The sequence below is a fragment of the Gobio gobio genome (genome assembly GCF_949357685.1).
Source record: "Gobio gobio genome assembly, chromosome: 11".
NCBI lineage: Eukaryota > Metazoa > Chordata > Actinopteri > Cypriniformes > Gobionidae > Gobio > Gobio gobio.
The window spans coordinates 47,147,225-47,168,026 of NC_137104.1; the positions used below are offsets into that span (position 1 = coordinate 47,147,225).

Here is a 20,802-nt window from a genome sequence, read left to right on the forward strand (position 1 = left end):
TCTGTCTGTCTGTCTCTATATCTGTCTGTCTGTCTGTCTGTCTGTCTGTCTGTCTGTCTGTCTGTCTGTCTGTCTGTCTGTCTATCTATCTATCTATCTATCTATCCTGTCTGTCTATTTATCTCTATATCTGTCTGTCTGTCTGTCGTTTGTCTGTCTGTCTATCTCTATATCTGTCTGTCTGTCTGTCGTTTGTCTGTCTGTCTGTCTGTCTATCTCTATATCTGTCTGTCTGTCATTTGTCTGTCTGTCTGTCTATCTCTATATCTGTCTGTCTGTCGTTTGTCTGTCTGTCTGTCTGTCTCTATATCTGTCTGTCTGTCGTTTGTCTGTCTGTCTGTCTGTCTGTCTGTCTATCTCTATATCTGTCTGTCTGTCGTTTGACTGTCTATCTCTATATCTGTCTGTCTGTCATTTGTCTGTCTATCTCTATATCTGTCTGTCTGTCGTTTGTCTGTCTATCTCTATATCTGTCTGTCTGTCGTTTGTCTGTCTATCTCTATATCTGTCTGTCTGTCTGTCTCTACAGTCTCTATCTCTATCCATCTATCCATCTATCTATCTATCTATCTATCTATCTATCTATCTATCTATCTATCTATCTATCTATCTATCTATCTATCTATCTATCTATCTGTCTGTCTAAAAGATTTTAAGTGTCTTATGCTCAGGAAGGCTGCATTTATTTGCTCAAAAATACAGTAATATTGCAATATATATTCCAGCAACTTTACTCCAGTCTTCAGTGTCACATGATCCTTGAGAAATCATTCTAATATGAATATTTATAATTTTGTGGAATAATTTTTGTGGAAAGGTTTGCCAGTATTCTTTGATACAAGTTAAAAAGAACATTTATTTGAAGCAGAAATCTTTTGTAACATTATTAAGTCCGTTTAAAGTTACAGTAAAGACATTTATTTATCCATCATTAATTTAATGCATCCGTGCTGCTTAAAAGCTTTTAAAAAAATATCTTACCGACCGTAAACATTTAAACGAGAGTATACGTCCTGAATTCATCAAGTCGTACGTACATATAGCACTGGTGTAGCACCAATTACAGTAGAAAAATGCATATCTGGTACTTTTCCCCAGGAAAACGTCTTTGCTATAATTATCTGGCTGTCTGAAATTTCAGTAAAACCATCACATAAATGAAATGCAGTGATTCAGCTTTTGCCTCCGGGGAACACGCACCTGCTCATGATAAAAAAATGCCCAAAAAGATATTTCATGCTGATGGAAGACAAAATGAAGTCGGTTTCTTTCTTGTAACAAGAAAAGAAAGCACATAGAAGTCTCATTACCTTCAGTCCGGGAGGTCCGGCGTGACCCGGGGGTCCTGTATCACCCTGTAATTAAAGAGAGCAGATTACTACTGTGCTTCTAGTTTCTCCATTTCACTCAATCTTTTATTAGTCCTTTCACTTTCCCTCTCACAAAATCCTATTTAGTCTAAATCATGATTAACTGAAAATCACCAGTGATGCCGTTTGGTTTGGTGCCAATAATACAGCATACAAATTCATCTATTTGATGATTATTATACACACACGTGTTAATAAGCATGTATCTCTGTTGGACAGGCTGCAGATGTGTGCATATTTGTACAGCTGGAAAAAAAATAAGGCAGCTGTAACTATAAAACAACCCCAGTTCCCCTGTAACACCTGCAGCCACAGTCTCATTGACTCATTAGTTTAATGTGTGGTAGTTTTATTCTCCACATTTCAGTGCTTTAAACCACAATCAGCAAATATAAATGGAAAAAGTTCGGGTAAACAACTTTAAGATTCTCCAGAGCACAAGATGTAAACACAGTGTGATGCTTATTAAATGCAATTTTACACGCTCATGACGGGAACCCGTAAAACAACAATGAAACAAAATGCATGCTCTTTTCTTCTCAAGCTAATTGCACAGACATTTTGAGAATCCACATAGAACATTGTAACAAAGTCACATCAGTAACACAAATATTATCCATGTTAGCAAACTTATGAATCACAAGATGAATGCATTACCTTTGCTCCCTCTTTGCCTTTTCCTGGCAAACCGACTTCTCCTCTTAAACCAGGCTCACCGGTTGGACCAGGGGGTCCAGAAGGGCCGTCTTTACCTGCATCTCCCTGGTGAGATATAAATAGTTAAACTATTACTTAACAAACATGTTCCTACAACAATTTCTGATTCAGACAGGGTAAATCATGGTTCATAATCATTGATGAGCCAAAACATTATGGACACCAGGCTAATATGCTGTTGGTCCTCCATGTGCTGCCAAAACAGCACCGACCAACGGAGGCATAGACTGGTATCTGGCACCAAGACATTAGCAGCAGATCCCTTAAATCCTGTAAATTGCAAGGCGGAGTTGCCGTGGATCTAACTTGTTAATCCAACACATCCCACTAATGCTCAATTGGATTGAGATCTGGGGAAATTGGAGGCCAGGATAACACCTTGAACTCTTCATCCTGTTCCTCAAACCATTCCTGAACAATGTGTGCATTATCCTGCTGTGTGATGCTACTTCCAGCAGGGAACACTGTTGTCATGAAGGGGTGTACCTGGTCCACAACAATCTTTTGGTAGATGTAACGTGTCAAATTTAAGTCCACATGAACGGTCGGGCCCAGAGTTTCCCAGCAGAACATTGCCCAGAGCATCACACTCCCTCCACCGGCTTGTCTTCATCCCACAGTGCATCCTGGTTCCATCACTTCCCCAGGTCAACACCGCCCACGTACATGGCCGTCCACGTATTGGACAAGGCGACCTTCTTCCATTGGTTCAGTTCCCTCACATGCCCATTGTAGGTGCTTTCTACAGTAGACAGGATTCATCATAGGCACTCTGATTGGTCTGCAGCTATGCAGCCCCATACTGCATAACAATTTTGTGTAACTTGTACCACAGTAGACCTTTTGTTGGCTCGGACCAGGCGGGATTGCCTTCGTTGCCCTTGCATACCGATGAGCCTTGGGCACCCAACACCCTGTCGTCGGGTTGTAGTTTGTCCCTCTTTGGACACTATTGATAAATTCTCATCACTGCTGACCAGGAGCAACCCACAAGCCTTGCCATTTCAGAGATACTCTGACCCAGTCACTTTGCCATAACAATTTGGCCCTTGTCAAAGTCGCTCAGATCATTATTCCTGCCAATTTCTCCTGCATCCAAACACGTTGATTATGAGAACTGATTGTCTGCTTAACATCTAATCAAGATGACCTTGATATGTGGCCTTGTTTGGAGAAGATCAACGATATTCGCTTCACCTCACTGCAAAAAATACTTTTCTTATTTAGTATTTTTGTCTCGTTTCTAGTCTAAATATCTAAGAATTCTTAAATCAAGATGCATTTACTAGATAAGTAAAATTACATAATTTTTCTTGATTTCTGAGGGGGGAAAAAAACCCACAAATGAAGTGAGTTTTTGCTTGAAACAAGTACAATTATCTGTCCATGGGGTAAGAATTAAAAAGACAAGATTCAGGGTTCCTACACAATTTTCATTTCAAAATTCCAGACTTTTCCAGACTCGAATTTCCAGACTTCCCTACAGATTTTTCCGACCATATTTAACTTGTTCTGATAAATTGTTTTCAAATTCAACTGCTAACAAGTGTTATATTATAAAGATTTAGTTTTGGCGTTTTTGCCTTTTATTAGGATAGGAAAGTAGCTAGACAGGAAGTAAAGTGGCAGAGAGATGGGGGCGGGATTGGGAAAAGTTCATGAGGCAGGACTCGAACTCGGGTCTCCCGAAGCACAACAGCACTACATGGCGACGCACTTACCCACAATGCTATCGGCACCGACAAGTCTGTTACACTCTGAGTCAAAACCTCTATTTAGGCTATCTAATATTTAGAAATCCTATATTAAAATATTGCCTTTTGTGACCTTAACGATCAAAATGCTAAATCAGTCACAATTTTTTTAAAGGGTTATTAATTTACCCAAAAATGAAATTTCTATCATAATATACTTACCCTCATGTCATTCTAAACTAATAAGAATTTTGTTAATCTTGGAAATATTGGACACATGAAGATATTTAAAGGATTAGTTCACCTTAAAATGAAAATGTCCTAATCATTTACTCACCCCAATGCATCCAAAATGGCAACCAACTCAGTTGGATTCTCAAAAACTTAATTTATCTTTCACTAAAGAAAGTAATGCATGGATATCTTGGATGGCATTGAGGTGAGTAAATGATTAGGACATTTTCATTTTGGGGTGAACTAATCCTTTAATAAAAGGGACTAAAATCTCTCAAATTTAAAATATTAAAAATGTTAATATAATAAACTTATGGTTTTGAAAGACATGGGGGTGAATAAATGACAAATTTTCATTTTGGGTGTACTATTCCTTTAAGAACTCCACCATCGACTCCTCAAACCCAACTTGCTTTCTCAAACTACAAAGTGCTGTGTTAACCACTGTTGAACTGTGAAAAGGAAGGAACACACAGGTCTGACCTTTACTGCCATAGCTAGGCTACAAGTTTTTCATTCATAGAAAAAAACGATTGTGTATATATTTATTATATACATTTAGAAATTCTTAATTTTATATTTAGAAAATGAAATAGGGACAATAGTCTGGAAACATAAATATTTTTCCATACTCTGATTAATTTTTTCCATACTTTTCCAGACCTGGAAATTACTCAAATCAAATTCCATACTTTTCCATACTTTTCCAAACCCCGTAGGAACCCTGAAGATTTCAAACAGAAACAAGCTTATTTTTCTTACCCCGTGGACAGATAATTGTACTTGTTTCAAGCAAAAACTCACTTCATTTTTCTCAGAAAACAAGAAAAAAATCTTATGTAATTTTACTTATCTAGTAAATGTATCTTGATTTAAGAATTTTTAGATATTTAGACTAGAAACGAGACAAAAATACCAAATAAGAAAAGCATTTTTGCAGTGCTGTGACTGGTCATAATGATTTGGCTCATTCAGAAACGAGACTCACCTAAAGGATTATTAGGAACACCATACTAATACTGTGTTTGACCCCCTTTCACCTTCAGAACTGCCTTAATTCTGCGTGGCATTGATTCAACAAGGTGCTGAAAGCATTCTTTAGAAATGTTGGCCCATATTGATAGGATAGCATCTTGCAGTTGATGGAGATTTGTGGGATGCACATCCAGGGCACGAAGCTCCCGTCTACCACATCCCAAAGATGCTCTATTGAGTTGAGATCTGGTGACTGTGGGGGCCATTTTAGTACAGTGAACTCATTGTCATGTTCAAGAAAACAAATTGAAATGATTCGAGCTTTGTGACATGGTGCATTATCCTGCTGGAAGTAGCCATCAGAGGATGGGTACATGGTGGTCATAAAGGGATGGACATGGTCAGAAACAATGCTCAGGTTGGCCGTGGCATTTAAACGATGCCCAATTGGCACTAAGGTGCCTAAAGTGTGCCAAGAAAACATCCCCCACACCATTACACCACCACCACCAGCCTGCAAAGTGGTAACAAGGCATGATGGATCCATGTTCTCATTCTGTTTACGCCAAATTGTGACTCTACCATCTGAATGTCTCAACAGAAATCGAGACTCATCAGACCAGGCACAATTTTTCCAGTCTTCAACTGTCCAATTTTGGTGAGCTTGTGCAAATTGTAGCCTCTTTTTCCTATTTGTAGTGGAGATGAGTGGTACCCGGTGGGGTCTTCTGCTGTTGTAGCCCATCCGCCTCAAGGTTGTGCGTGTTGTGGCTTCACAAATGCTTTGCTGCATACCTCGGTTGTAACGAGTGGTTATTTCAGTCAAAGTTGCTCTTCTATCAGCTTGAATCAGTCGACCCATTCTCCTCTGACCTCTAGCATCAACAAGGCATTTTCGCCCACAGGACTGCCGCATACTGGATGTTTTTCCCTTTTCACTCCATTCTTTGTAAACCCTAGAAATGGTTGTGCGTGAAAATCCCAGTAACTGAGCAGATTGTGAAATACTCAGACCGACCCGTCTGGCACCAACAACCATGCCGCGCTCAAAATTGCTTAAATCCCCTTTCTTTCCCATTCTGACATTCAGTTTGGAGTTCAGGAGATTATCTTGACCAGGACCACACCCCTAAATGCATTGAAGCAATTGCCATGTGATTGGTTGATTAGATAATTGCAGTAATGAGAAATTGAACAGGTGTTCCTAATAATCCTTTAGGTGAGTGTGTGTGTGTATATATATATATATATATATATATATATATATATATATATATATATATATATATATATATATATATATATATATATATATATATATATATTCTTATCAGTTGATTATTTAATTTCGGTACCTTCTCTCCTCTCTGTCCAGCGATACCAGGTGGACCGATGCTGCCTGGAATACCCTGAAAGATACACATACAAGATTTACCCTTGTAAAGACACAAAACAATCACTTCAAATCCCCCCAAAAAGTTAAAATTATAAAGTTAAAGAAAAGTTTAAAGAAGTTAAATTATAGAACGTACATGTTATAATTATAAAATGAGATCATTACAAGAAAAATGAGATAACCTGCTTATACTGTATGACACCATATACATCTACAGATTTGACACAAATAGTATGTTTCCTAAAATGGATCTTATATTTTGGATGTCAAAAAAGGGACGATTTTTTTTAAGAACGTACCACATTGCCTGGCAGCCCTCTGAGCCCCTGAGGGCCCATCAATCCGGGCGGGCCCTAAAGAGAGTGAAGAGTTTGACAGTGGGAAGTTCAGGAAACAAAAAAATACATCATGTGTGAGAAGAAGACAAACTCACTGGGTCTCCATGTCTCCCTGCCTCTCCTTTATCACCAGCATCACCCTTAGAGCCCTGTCCACACCAACAAGAGAAAGACATCAGACAGAGTGTGTGTGGAATTCAGAAGAAACATCTCAATTTCTCTAAAACACTTTCACAGGTATGACTGGAATATGAAGGTTAAGGATGAACAATTATCATCATATTCAGTTGATTGTCTGATGTGAATGAAAGCATCTCTGGTTAAAGGATTGTTTCTGGTTTACCGCAGATCCCGAATGCCCTCTGAATCCCTGCTCTCCGGGAAGTCCTCTCTGACCCTGGGAATATCACAAATTGTGAAGGTTATCAGATTAATTTCAGTAACAAGTAACAAGACTGAATTTATGCCATAATATCTTCAAAGTGTGTAATGTGTTTGGACCCACTTTATATTAGGTGGCCTTAACTACTATGTACTTACATTTAAATTAATAATTTGATACAATGCACTTATTGTGTACATACATGTTTTTACATTGTACTTACATTTAAAAATATACCTGCATGTAATTACGTCTGTAATTCATTTTTGTAGTTACATTTATAATTACACTGTTGACACTTCCCTTACACCTAACCCTACCCTTAAACTTACCCATACCCCCACACCTGTCCCTAACCCTACCCGTATCCCACCTCAATATCAGCAAAGGTGTTTTGCAATACAATTTGAACACAGTAAGTACATTGTACTTATTTTTTGATGTAAGTACATAGTACTTAAGGCCACCTAATATAAAGTGGGGCCATGTGTTTTAATATACTTGTTCATTCAGCCATGGTGACTTTGAAATCTCATAAAGTTTACACTACACTCCAGAAATGAAAACTGGCTCTCTTTTAAGATGACGTCAGGGCAGTTTCTGACAGAAATGATTGCATTTGGCTGAACTAGTGAGAACTGCAGTAATTCAACAGAGATTTCTCATTTCACACTAATAAATTCAGGTGAGAGCAGATACATCATCGTAACAAGCTTGTCTGTGTTTCTGTAAATGATGCACCGCTTGGTGTCTGGACTATTTTATTAGATGTGTGCATGACGGAGAGAGCTTTCATGAGTTCAGCTACAGAAATATATATATATTTTAATGTATATAATATAATATAATAATTAAAAAGAGTGGGAGGCCCGAAGATGAGCAGGTCATGTCAATATGACCACATAAATAATAATTAAAGGGCTCATGAACTGGCTTTTTACATTTTTTTTATACTGTTGTCTGAGGTCAACTTATGATGTTCGCGCGGTTTTTACATTCAAAAACATCATAATGAATAAGTAATAGGCTATTTTCTACCCTGGTTTTGAGCCTCTATCATGGAACGCTCGGTTTTTATGGGTGTGCCACACTGAAGACTTGAAAATAAACGCCCACTGCTATGATTGGATAAGCTTTGCATATTTATTGAGCTTCGGCTCCTCTGTGAGTACACATGAGGAATTGTTTTGAAAACGTGTGGGAAAACGGCAACCGGAATGATTCGCTCACAGGGCTCGCAAAATGTCTTTATCAAACAAACACAATGATTTATCTCTCATCCACCCACAATTATTTGGAATGTTATTTTTATATTACTTGGCCTGCCCGATCAGTGGATATAACCGCGAACCGTGCATCACTAACACACACACACACACACACACACACACACAAGCAAATTACATTGCAGACAGCATGATCAAAACTTCCGCAATTGTATTTTTCCTTCAAATATCAAGTCGAGAGTGAACAACGCACATCAAGAAAGGAATGTTATTTCACTATTTAAGATGATACGTTTTGGTAGCCCGTCTGGAAAACACAAAGCCCCGGGAAGTTGGGCATTGCGAGCCCTGTGACAGCGTGGTAAGTTATGTTTAGTTAGACATGTACACATAATCAATAGAAATCAAACGATCTGTAACAGTGTAATACTATCATGGGCGTCGGAACCATTGTATGTGGGTGGGACAAGACCCACCCTCTTTTTAAGACCAATGATATTGGACCCACTCCCTTTTATCGTCTCTAATTCAGCGCATGTCTGTTCACATACCCCTAACTGATAAACACTTTATTATTAAACAAGTTAGACACTTTATTTTCACTTTTCTAATATTTTTCTTAATTTTTCTTGGAAATAAATGCCTTTCCGATCTGATATGTGATGGGAAAAGGGAGTAGAGCACTGTATAATGTATAATGACTCTATATAGATCAGTGGAGTAGAGCGAGTCCGGCAAAAGGCGGATTCGAACCTCGGGTCGATTTGCATCAAAACTTGATGCCATGCGTTTTACCCCTAAACTATTGTTGCTGTAAATACTTCTGTGTTTTCTGTAATTTTGTCTGGCCCAACCAGACGTCTAGTAAACAAGGCGATATATTTTTGTACTTAAATGTAAATGGCATCTACTCCAGTAATTCGTTTTTGGGAGAGGACCCACCCAAATTTGTTTTTGCTTCTGACGGCCATGAATACTATCACATATAAAAAAAAATGTTTACTCACATTAGTGTGTTGCTTCATTCATTCATGTAATCTCATTCTGTCTGCAAATCCAGTCTCTTGTTTACGCACGTGAGTTGGAACTTCATTAAAAAAAGTTCAACCCCACATTCCTAATATTAGAATCCGAAGGAAGCTAATGCAGCGACTGTGTTCTTCCACAACCAGGCACAGCGCAATATCTTGCTATCTTTGGCATGTTTATTGCTCTGTAGCGAGAACAGTTTAGCTCCACGAGTCAGTGGGCGGGGCTACAGAATCCGGCGTTTCACCACACGATGACGTCAAGGGTCTGAAATCGAGCGTTTGCTGGACCTGGTGTCAATAAAAGCTTGTTTTTTTACTAACAAGGAAGTTTTCAGCTCCGAAACTTACAGGATATTCTAACATCACGATGAACTTTTATATATCAAAGGCTGAATGAAAAGTAGATTTCTCAATTCATGACCCCTTTAATATTCCTCAGTCAAACTTTCATGTTGATATTTATAAACTGATGTCCTGATGTTCCAAGATGTGCATGAATTGTCTGGCCTTTTAGACTGTATTTGGTTATTTTCTTTATTTGATATTTCAATATTAATTAATCTGCAGAGTATGCAGAAAAGCTCATCTCTGAGATGTCAAAACTGAAATGTCAACAAATTAAGATCAAGAAGAAAAATAAACTTTTAAACAGCTACAGTAAATGTCAATAGCACTGATCTGTGGATAGATGCTTGGCGGGGCACCTGTTTTGAAATATTACCAGGTGCTAAAACTATAGCAAATTATGTCCTATAGCATTTGAATGAGAGCCAACAGAGGTACATAATATCAGCTGACGGGATGCAACTCCCCTGACCTTCAGGTTTATTAATATTCCCTTATGCAACGTTGAATCCCTTAATATCTATTGTCAGATAATTCATGAAACACCTCAGGTGGCTGTTCTCAGAAATGAAATGCACATATTTCACTGTTCCCTTTCAATATTTGCCTCATGATTCCTCAAACTGACAGCAGAATTTTTAATGTCAGCATTTTGAACGCAGTAGTGACAGTAGCGACATGATGCTATAATGAAATCCTTTTCAGAGGCACAAGAGACTAGTACAACCAAACCTGACTCTCTACTGCCCTCTTGAGATGATTCGTGCAACCTGGAAAAGTTACTTCAGTACATGCAAAATTATTCTGAAAGTGTTAGAAATAATAAAAGCTCACCATCTCGCCTGGTTTTCCTTGATCTCCTTTCTCTCCCTTCTCTCCCGGCTTGCCCTAAAGATGAGGAAATGTAAAATGTGAATGTAAAACAGGCAAAATATGTGGTTCATTTTATGATACAGTGGCCCCAAAAAGTTTTTCAATTTAAAAATGTGTGGATTAAATAACAAAGAGAGACAGCACAAACACACTTAAATACTTTATCAATAGATATACTCAAATTATCCATTAACAAACTATTCTCAAAATATATTACTCAAAATATGCTCAAAATCAAGACAAAACCGTTAACTTACGGGCTCGCCAGGTTCAGGAATCACATTGGCCACCTAAAGAAAATAAAAACACATCTCAAATACTGCGAATTAAGAGCCACATTCATTAACAAACAATGCATCAACTGAATCAATACATGATTAAATACAAAAAAAGCATGAACAAATATGAGATTTTATAACGGTCTTGTCTATTCTCATTTATTGATCTGATATATTACTTACATATCATCTGCAAATGTATATTTATATGGTTACATTTTTAAACAGGGCCTAAAACTAACTGTTTGCCACACCTGCCTATGTCCGGTGACTTAAAGCTGCAGTGTGTAATATTTATGAGGATCTATTGACAGAAATGCAATATAATATACATAACTATGTTTTCAGTGGTGTATAAAGACCTTACATAATTTTTATTACCTTAGAATGAGCTATTTCTATCTCGTTCTGTTCCTACAGTAGCCCTAAATGGACAAACTTCTCTACAGAGCGCTAGCTACTCTCTGCTGTCTCAGACAACGACATCTTTGTCCTGTGTCGGCCACCGTAGCTTCTCTATGTGCTTCAAAAGGGAGGGGTGAGCGGTGGGCGATTGCAATTCGCAACCTCACCACTAGATGCCGCTAAAATTCACACACTGCACCTTTAAGAAAATTTACGGGCCATACTTATTTTTTACAGTTTGCAAAAACAGCCAGTTGTGACACCACAATTTCAGATACCAGTGAGAATTCACAATTCCCTATTCCAATTTTGAAACCACAGCTAGCCTAACTAATATAACATTTTAAACATTAAAGACAAGTAACAGTAGCTTCCAGGTAGAGTCACTGAATAAAGTAATCACACGTAAAATAGCACTACATAGTCTTCATTGTATAAATTATAGGAGTGTCGAAATTAATCGTTTCTATGATGCATCGCGATTCGGTATCGGTTCAGTAATAGACCATAACTGATTATAATGTACTGATTTGTCATTTGTTGCTGTCATTGTTTCGTACGTGCTTTGTCGCGGTAGCATACGATGGCAGAGGGAGGCGAGATGCGAGTTCGAGTAATTAAAATGCTCCAACTAGGGCGAATTCAGGGTTATCGGGACATTTTTTTCAAGTCATATCAGTGGCAAAAAGTGTCCCAATCACCCTGAATTCCCTCTACTTTAAAAGCCGACATCTGGGCACATTTCGGCTTTTATGATCAACCTAGGAAGCACGACCTGGAGAACGCACGTGCTGTGTGTGAATCAAATCTGATTTATCAAAACGATTTAATTTACACTTGGGCATATAAATGTATCTCCGCAAAACGGATATAAATCCGATCTTCAATTCCCGCACTATATGCAGATTTATTGGAGTTCACGTCACCGAAAACAACAGATATGAGCTGTATTTTATTGATCATCAGCTAATTTCAAAATCAAAGACCGCAATAGGAGAGAGCACGGCAACAGCACTGGTAAGATCATTCAGTTTCTTTACTTTTAATGAATATGATTGTATGTTGAGCACCTGCGACTTTACTTTCGGTAGTGTGTGCGTTAGCTTGATGAAGAGATACGCAGCTGCCGTCTGCGGCGATGTGTGCTTCAGTAGTGCTCTCATATTGGTTAAGTCATATAGCCCATAACATGCTCTAACACGTTTTTCTTTGCATTGTTGCGAGGAATAAAATTTACATATGTCGTTTCAACAGCCAGATGCATTTAGACTTTAGTTTTGACTGTAATGCGGCCCAGACCACCTCCCCAAGCGGATTAGTATTTTGTGCATTTGTTCTAAATGCTCCTGTTGTCTTCTGTGCCCAGACTTGAGTCTTGTTTGATACATTCAAGAAGCATGTTTTCTTTGAGCAGGTAAAATTAAAGGTTCAGTTCATATAACTGACTGAGGATGCAGTGCATCGTCAATGCATTGTGATGCATCGTGATATCGAATTGAACCAAATCGATGGCATGATAATCTTAATCGAACCGAACCGTGAGACCAGTGTAGGTTCACACCCCTAATAAATTAAACAGATACATCCTTATTAAAGTTTCGAAAGTTATTCAGTCAAGAGCAGTGAGTGATTTTTTATTTGTCCATTGTTTAATCAGCATTAAAAACAGACAGCAACAGGATTATTAGGCTGCTGTCACTTTAAGCACCTAATGCACGGATCCAATATACATGCGCTTTCTTTCTCAACTGTTTATGCTCACTCAAGCTATAACAGACATATTCACTCAAAATGCCTGTCTCTGCGAGTATTCTTGTAAAAGTTGTCGGTTCAAGTGCAAGAGACATGAAAGAGAGCTCAATTCAGTATTCGTGCACTGTCTGACGCGGATTTCTGGGCATGCACTTCAGATGTTTGCGCACACTAAATTTCCCACACGGTGGGCGAGTAATGAATTGAGCCCCCTTTCACGTCTCCTTGAATATTTAATGGGCAAGGCTTAAAGGGTTAGTTTATGAAAATTCAGTCATTAATTACTTACCCTCATGTCGTTCGACACCCAAAAGACCTCCGTTCATCTTCGGGACACAAATGAAGATATTTTAGTTGAAATCCGATGTCTCATATGTACACAGATATGGCACAATCTACTTTACAATCTCAAGACCCATAAAAAGTACTAAAGACGTTGTTACAAAGTCCATCTCACTACAAAGGTTCTACAATAACTTTATAAAGCGATGAGAAACCTAAATAACGACTTATATAATGATGACCGATTTCAAAACCCAGCATCATGAAGCTTCGAAGTGTTATGAATCAGCGAGTCAATTTAGCGGTTTGGATCGCCAAAGTCACGTGATTTCAGCAGTTTGGCGGTTTGACACGAGATCCGAATCATGATTCGACTCGCTGATTCATAACGCTTCGAAGCTTCATGATGCTGTGTTCTGAAATCGGTCATCACTATATAAGTCGTTATTTAGGGCACAAACCATTCGCACAAAAACTATTCTCGTCGCTTCATAAAGTTATTGTAGAACCACTGTAGTGAGATGGACTTTGTAACGACGTCTTTAGTACCTTTTATGGGTCTTGAGAGTGTAAAGTACATTGTGCCAATGGAGGCCTTTCTGAGCCATCAGATTTCAACTAAAATATCTTCATTTGTGTTCCGAAGATGAACGGAGGTCTTACAGGTGTCGAACGACATGAGGGTAAGTAATGACAGAATTTTCATTTTAGGGTGAACTAACCCTTTAAACTTTTAACACCTGTCAACTGTCCAGAGTGTCATTCACATTCCAGAAAACTGCCGACTGACACCATTTCATATTTTTACTCACATTTAGTATATAATGCGATAATGTACTTACATTGCCTGGGATCCCAGCTGGACCCCTGGGGCCCACCTCACCCTGTAGGAATGAAAAACAGTCACAGAGAGATGTTATATCCTCATCCTGTCAGCATGTTAATTATCTCATTAACAACCTCATGCCCTCAGGAAACCATCACTGACAGTTTAATCTTGAATGTGTGAAACCAACAGCAACACGTGGTCAAAAATGGTCCTCTGTTAGCCTTTTAACTGTATAACGTTTATATCACAAATGACATTATGCAGAGGTGACTTGAAGGCAAAAACAACACAACGAGTCTTAGAAAAATTTATTTTAGATATTTCAAGTCATCAAAAAGTTCAAAACCATTAAAAAGTTGTAAATTCAAAAATACAGTAAAAACAGTAATTTTGTAAAATATTACATTTCATAATAATTTTCTATTTGAATATTCCTGTGATCTATCAGTAAGATTTTAAGTCTCTTATGCTCAGGAATGCTGTATTTATTTGCTCAAAAATACAGTAATATTGTTAGATATCAGTACAGTTTAAAATAACTTGTTTTCTATTTGAATACATCTGAATTGTGTAATTTATTTCTGTGATCAAAGCTGAATTTCCGGCATCATTCCTCCAGTCTTCAGTGTCACATGATCCTTCAGAAATCAATCTAATATGATGATTTGCTGCTCAAGAAATATTTCTTAATATTATCAATATTGAAAACTTAATATTTTTGTGGAAACCGCATTTAAAAAAAAATTGGATTAATTGGATTAATTAAATACTTAATTTTGTGTTAAACATTAAAGTATATGTTGTCTGAGCTGTAATAACAACCCCCCCCCACACACACACACACACACACACACACGAAAAAAAAGATTTTATTTTTTTAGGTAGAAATACATTTTTGATTAAAAAATGCTCTAGCACCCTGCAGACTGTTTTGGCTGTTTCCACTAGATGGCAGCAAATACTAAAAAAAATAATTGTGTCTGTATCATGTAGTATGCAAGATTTATTCAAATGGATCTGAAGGGAGGAATATTACCTTTTTTATGTAATTTCCGCCTACCCAAATCTCTCCAATATACAAGTCTCCCCATATACAGTGGTATAAATGCAATATCCCAGCGTCACAAAATAATTTTTTCCAGTGTTTGCTGACATATGCTGGAAACAACCAAAACTGTCTGCAGGGTGCTAGAGCACACAGGGCCTGAGATATACACTTTCAAAAATGAATTTATAACCAAAAAATCTAAAAGTGCCTCTTTTTTGGGTTTATTACAGCTCAGACAACATATACTTACATGTTTATCACTTTTAGCAGTGTTTATGTAACTTCAAATGGTTTCCTGTAAAATGACACCAAAATTGTGTATTTAGACCACGGTATGTGGTTATGGGAAGCTTTTAGATTTGGGTAAGCCAAATCCAGGCGGAAATGGTCCCAGAGTAATTTAGTGTAAATAAGTTACTAAAACAAATGTCAAAGTGATGCACATCTCCAAAAAGTAGCTATGAGGTCAGATCTCCTCCACAGACATTTCAAATTTAAAGTATATACTTGATGTCATTCCGGACAGGGTCCTTGGAGTTTAAGAGGTTAAACTTACTAAATATATATACACATTTACAGCTGCCTTTTTTGCTTCTCACCTTGTCTCCTTTCTCTCCTTTGGAGCCAGTAGGTCCATCTTGTCCTCTCTCCCCCTACAAGACAGAGAAAGGGCTGAAGATCTGACAAAAGTATGACTAAAACACAACTAGATAAAAAAAAAGACACAAACTGACATTAATATGACTAATTTCTTATATTTTTCCTTGCCATCTTTGGTGAAATATAGGCTGAACATGCTTTTTATGAAAAGCATCCCAGTGAATAGATGATGGTTCTCACAGAAGTTTTTTTCCTACAGTAGAGCCTGAATTTTTTTTTTTTTTTTTTTACAAATCAATATCTATGGATTCGGTTAATCAATGAAACATCTGATTCTGACTTCAAAACATCAAGAGAGCAGAGAGAGAATTTGATTCTCTCAAACAAATGTCTATATTGTTCTGTCTTACTTGGCCTCCTCTCTCTCCTTTGGGTCCAATTGGGCCGGCCTGCCCAGCCAAACCAGACTGTCCCTGAGACAGAACAAGACAGAGCGAGAGAAAGACAGCTGTTTCATGGGTTCGTTTGCCAAGACATTCTCAAGACTCATTTAAGTTTTACTTTCCTCACCTGATCACCAGCAGGTCCTCGGGGTCCTGGAGGGCCTTCATCACCCTGAGAGAAAGAGAAAGTGGCATTAGTAATAAAAAAAAAAAGGATTTCCAACCCATTAGTCCACAATGCACCCTTTACCTTCAGCCCTGGTTTACCAGGGAAACCGTCCTGTCCGGGTTCTCCTCGTTGCCCCTAATAGAAATACAAAATCATTAAAACTGTACTGCAACAAAAACACAAATGAAAAGGTCAAAAACCAGGTCTGGCCTTTAGACGAGTGTATAAATGATGAAGTTCTGGCTCCAGAGAACGGAGTTCACAGTTTGCCTCATTAAAACAGTTCTAACCTTCTCGCCGTCGTTTCCAGGGAAACCATCCAATCCATCTTTTCCTGGCAGGCCCTGAAAAGTAATTACCATTCAAATCATTATTTCAAGTTTTCCACACTACAAATGAGTGTTCCGTTAATAGGGCAACAGATTGGACAATATGCTCGAGTTCTTAGGGTAAAGTCACAGCGACTCACTGGTTTTCCTGGTTCTCCTAGTTTCCCTGGGAAGCCGATTTCACCAGGTAATCCCTGAGAGAACAAACAGATCAATTTAATATCATCTGCCACGATTCTGTGGCTCTAGTGCAGTTTGCAAATAAAAACATTATTTTTGCCAGATTACCATTACCCTCTATCTCCCATTTGCAATACATTCAAAATTCTGCTGCGAGAATATTAACACGCACTAAACGACCTGCTCATATTACCCCAATTTGATGGTGGGTTTTCTGGTATCATCTCGCATTACTTACAAAATTCTTCTGCTTACCTTTAAATCACTCAATGGTTTCGCACCTCCTTACCTCTCTGATCTACTGTCATGTTCTGCCTCGATCTCTTCGATCTTCTGGTTGTGAACTTCTCACTGTACCCAGATTTCGTTTGTCATCAATGGGCGGCAGGTATTTTTCCGTCATTGCACCTAAACTATGGAACTCTTTACCACTGGCACTAAGGACTGTAACCTCACTCTCTGTATTTAAATCACAACTCAAAACCTACTTGTTCACCCAATACTATCAGGCATAATGTACTCCTTACCCTGCGCTACCAGCTGTTTTTCTCTCAATATTTATGTTCTGTGTTCCACTTGATTTTGATTTTATTTACTTGATTATGTGCTGTATCTGTTTTCAGTTCGTAATTGTACTATGATTTGCAATTGCATCTCATATCTATTCCCGGACTGGGCAAATGTCTACCGTCCATCTAATGGAATATGAAATGACTGTTTATGATTATGCGAATCGACTGTTTATTCTGTTATTGCTTGTAATGCGTCCTTGAGCCTGGGAAAGGCGCTATATAAATGAAACATATTATTATTATTATTATTTTGCTGTAAACTTACTGGAGGTCCCGTCTGTCCAGGGCTGCCACCAAGTCCAGGAGGCCCCTGAGGACCCTAAAAACAAAAACATAAAACTTTGAATGTTACATTTGAAATCCAATTGCTTTTTAATAGCTTTTTTGGAATCAATGCATTTTATTTTCCCAAAATGTAAGAATATTATGTGGTCAGTAAAATGACTTGCATGATGTAACTTTACCATACTGTGTTTTGTCTTTTAATTCTTCTAGTAACCACTCGAGGTCACTGTTACTCTAAAAAGACTTTAGATTTATCTTATTAACACAATCATGTTCAGAATGCCATATATTATCATAATATTCATACTATTTCTGCAGTATGATGAACTATATACTTTTTTCTGTAAATATGAAATACGCAAGTGAACTATTATTTGTCAAAACATTTACCGTAGCATCCTTTTTTTCTTTTAGAAAAAATCCTTTTTTTTCATAGTCCATGTTGTCTAAAAACAAACCCAAAATGCAACCACACTTGACAGGGAAAATAAAGGGCAAAGACTAAGAATGAATGTGCTGATGGTTCTTACAGGTGGTCCTGGAAGACCATCAACTCCCGGCAATCCTCCTTCTCCTTTTTTACCCTAGAGAAACAGAGAAGATGTCTCATGAGCTTGTATTATGTGAAAATAATATAAAGAAAGAGATAATGGCATGGTTTCACAGACAACCAGGATTAGGCCTTAGTTAAATTAGGACATTGATGTCGCTTTTGTCTGTGAAACCGGGGCTATAATGAATAAAGATATATTTTTATAAAATGTAATAATATTGTTTTAGTATCAGCTATAATTAGCCTTTTTAATCACTATTGGTCTGATTGATAAGATAATATAAGGCATAGGATTTTTTTAATTCAAACTATATCCTTTTTCTGAGTCAGTTATCCATCTTTTCTAATGTAGTTTATTTTGCTTTTAACCCTGATATTTGATTTCTCATAATGTGAATTATTTGTTTTTTTTTTCAAATTGTTATTAACTTTGCTATGGAAATATGTGCAAAATTCTATATTAAGGCAAGAAAAGGAAAAAAAACGGTGCAAGGTCAGGTAGAGTTCATGTGTTCTGTCTGAATACAACTTTCCACCATTAGAGGAACATAACTAGGGTTGCGCTGCCCTCTCCTGGACAAACTGGAAATGGCACTTGATTTACACGTAATGTTCTATTAGCTGTCAGCTTGAGTATTATAAACTCTTTATTTATTGCCACAGACCTTGATTTGCTACCTGTTATTGCTAGTCAGTTTCAGGTTGGGATATTTTTATATCCCTATCTGAAATATTGCTGTTGTTTACATATGCTAGCATATAAATTGCCTCATAGCTTTTAGACATGGACTAAAAGCCAGAAGAAAAAAAGGAGTTTTAAGAGGTGGTATAGAAGCAGAGGGTCAATTACTCTCCCTCACTTTCATATCTGTTCAATCCCTGAAATGGCAGAAGAATATGCTAACTCGTGCTAACACTTTAGCATCCCCTGCTACTGGCATGTACGGCAAGGAAAAGTAGTTTGAAGGTATTACAGCAATAAGAGCTTTAAATAGTGTAAAAAGTAGAGAGATGGGAACTCTTTTAGCGTCTCACTCAGGGCTTCCTGCCGTTCTGCATTTGTGCATCATTCACTCAAGCGTCACCCGCTGCGTTTCTGCGACGTACGCGAGACCTGTTTTAGATTCCCTCTCTAAGAGCTGCTGAAAGCTTGTGATTCCCGCTGGGACAGAGAGAGAACTTGGGCTACACTCAGAACAACTGCAACCCTGCTGAGATATAACTGAGCTAGGAACTGTGCATATAAAAATTCAAAGTCAAAGGACAAAAGTATCATAAAATGAGGCAATATGACTGCTTTGTGTCTACCGGTCCTAGCTGGTCAATTGGCTGGTTTTAGAGGGGGTTTGGGCACTTTTCAGATGGCTGTCCAGATAAATACCAGCTTGGTGAGGTTGAGAAACAATCTTAAACCAGCAGACCTAGATTTAAGTGGCTGAAGTAAGTTTTACAGCAGGACGTTCACTGAAAATCGAGAGTCAATCAGTGGCCAGTCGTCATGTGACATATTTGAAATAGGCAGATTTGACAGCTGCTGCAGATGACCTAAATGAATATTATAAAATATAACGCACTACTGTATGAAATACTTTTAAAGCTAAAAAAAAAGACAAAAAGCACCATAAAAGACCAGAATACCCATTTAGTAGTGTGAACATTGTAATTGTATTATTATTATTTATTATTTCTAAATAGTTTTAAATAATTTTAATGTCAGATTTAGTTTTATTTCAGTTAAGAATATTAGTACAACTTATTTGTAATAAGTAAAGCCTGACATATAAAATAATACTCAGAAAAATATTTTTCATAAAATATCAAATATAGGCCTATATAATAAAAGTTTGCATATGTGCGTACGCTTGATTTTAGTTAATTGCCATAGCAACATTTCAAATTTTCAGTTTACGTTTTTTAATCAATATTATTTTATTTTATTGGAATAAAAAAGAAAACAGTTTTTTTTGACAGTTTAGTTAACTAACAACACTGTGCTAAACACATCTCCTTTTGTGGCCCAAAGAAGAAAGTATAGTGTTGTCATGATATTGGAATTTCCAACTTCGATACCTTGAAAAATATCGATATTCCATACCATTTTCGATACCATGGGCAAAGCTGCCATATATACACACCACCATACAGATTATTTGTTATCATCTCCAAATTTTTTGATAATTGGGGTAATTTTGTACACATAGCACAAGGGAGACTTCATTTGAATTGTTAAACTACATTTACAAAAAAAGACAAGTAAAACATATAAACAAATTGCAAACTATAGCACAAATAAATATAATAGAATAAAGAGACAAATAAAATAAGCATGGCTTTAAAGGGTTAGTTCACCCAAAAATGAAAATTCTGTCAGTAATTACTCACCCTCGTGTTGTTCCAACCATGTAAGACCTTCGTTCATCTTCGGAACATAATTTAGTATATTTTTGATGAAATCTGAGAGCTGTCTCACTCCTCCATAGGCTTTCAGAGGGAATG

At 37.5% G+C, this 20,802-nt stretch overlaps 1 protein-coding gene across 1 annotated transcript in view; it reads right to left on the minus strand.

Moving 5' to 3' along the window:
* col22a1 (collagen, type XXII, alpha 1) overlaps positions 1-20,802 on the minus strand; it is a 96,061-nt gene that overhangs the window by 12,830 nt on the left and 62,429 nt on the right. The window contains exons 24-40 of the mRNA XM_079830268.1: positions 18,284-18,337; positions 17,734-17,787; positions 16,857-16,910; positions 16,678-16,731; positions 16,469-16,522; positions 16,346-16,390; positions 16,186-16,248; positions 15,775-15,828; positions 14,141-14,182; positions 10,839-10,871; positions 10,543-10,596; positions 7,068-7,121; positions 6,820-6,873; positions 6,686-6,739; positions 6,346-6,399; positions 2,028-2,132; positions 1,311-1,355 (exon numbers count right to left, since the gene is read on the minus strand). Coding sequence (XP_079686394.1) covers positions 1,311-1,355; positions 2,028-2,132; positions 6,346-6,399; positions 6,686-6,739; positions 6,820-6,873; positions 7,068-7,121; positions 10,543-10,596; positions 10,839-10,871; positions 14,141-14,182; positions 15,775-15,828; positions 16,186-16,248; positions 16,346-16,390; positions 16,469-16,522; positions 16,678-16,731; positions 16,857-16,910; positions 17,734-17,787; positions 18,284-18,337 — 927 coding nt within the window. The remainder of the gene's footprint in view (positions 1-1,310; positions 1,356-2,027; positions 2,133-6,345; positions 6,400-6,685; positions 6,740-6,819; positions 6,874-7,067; positions 7,122-10,542; positions 10,597-10,838; positions 10,872-14,140; positions 14,183-15,774; positions 15,829-16,185; positions 16,249-16,345; positions 16,391-16,468; positions 16,523-16,677; positions 16,732-16,856; positions 16,911-17,733; positions 17,788-18,283; positions 18,338-20,802) is intronic.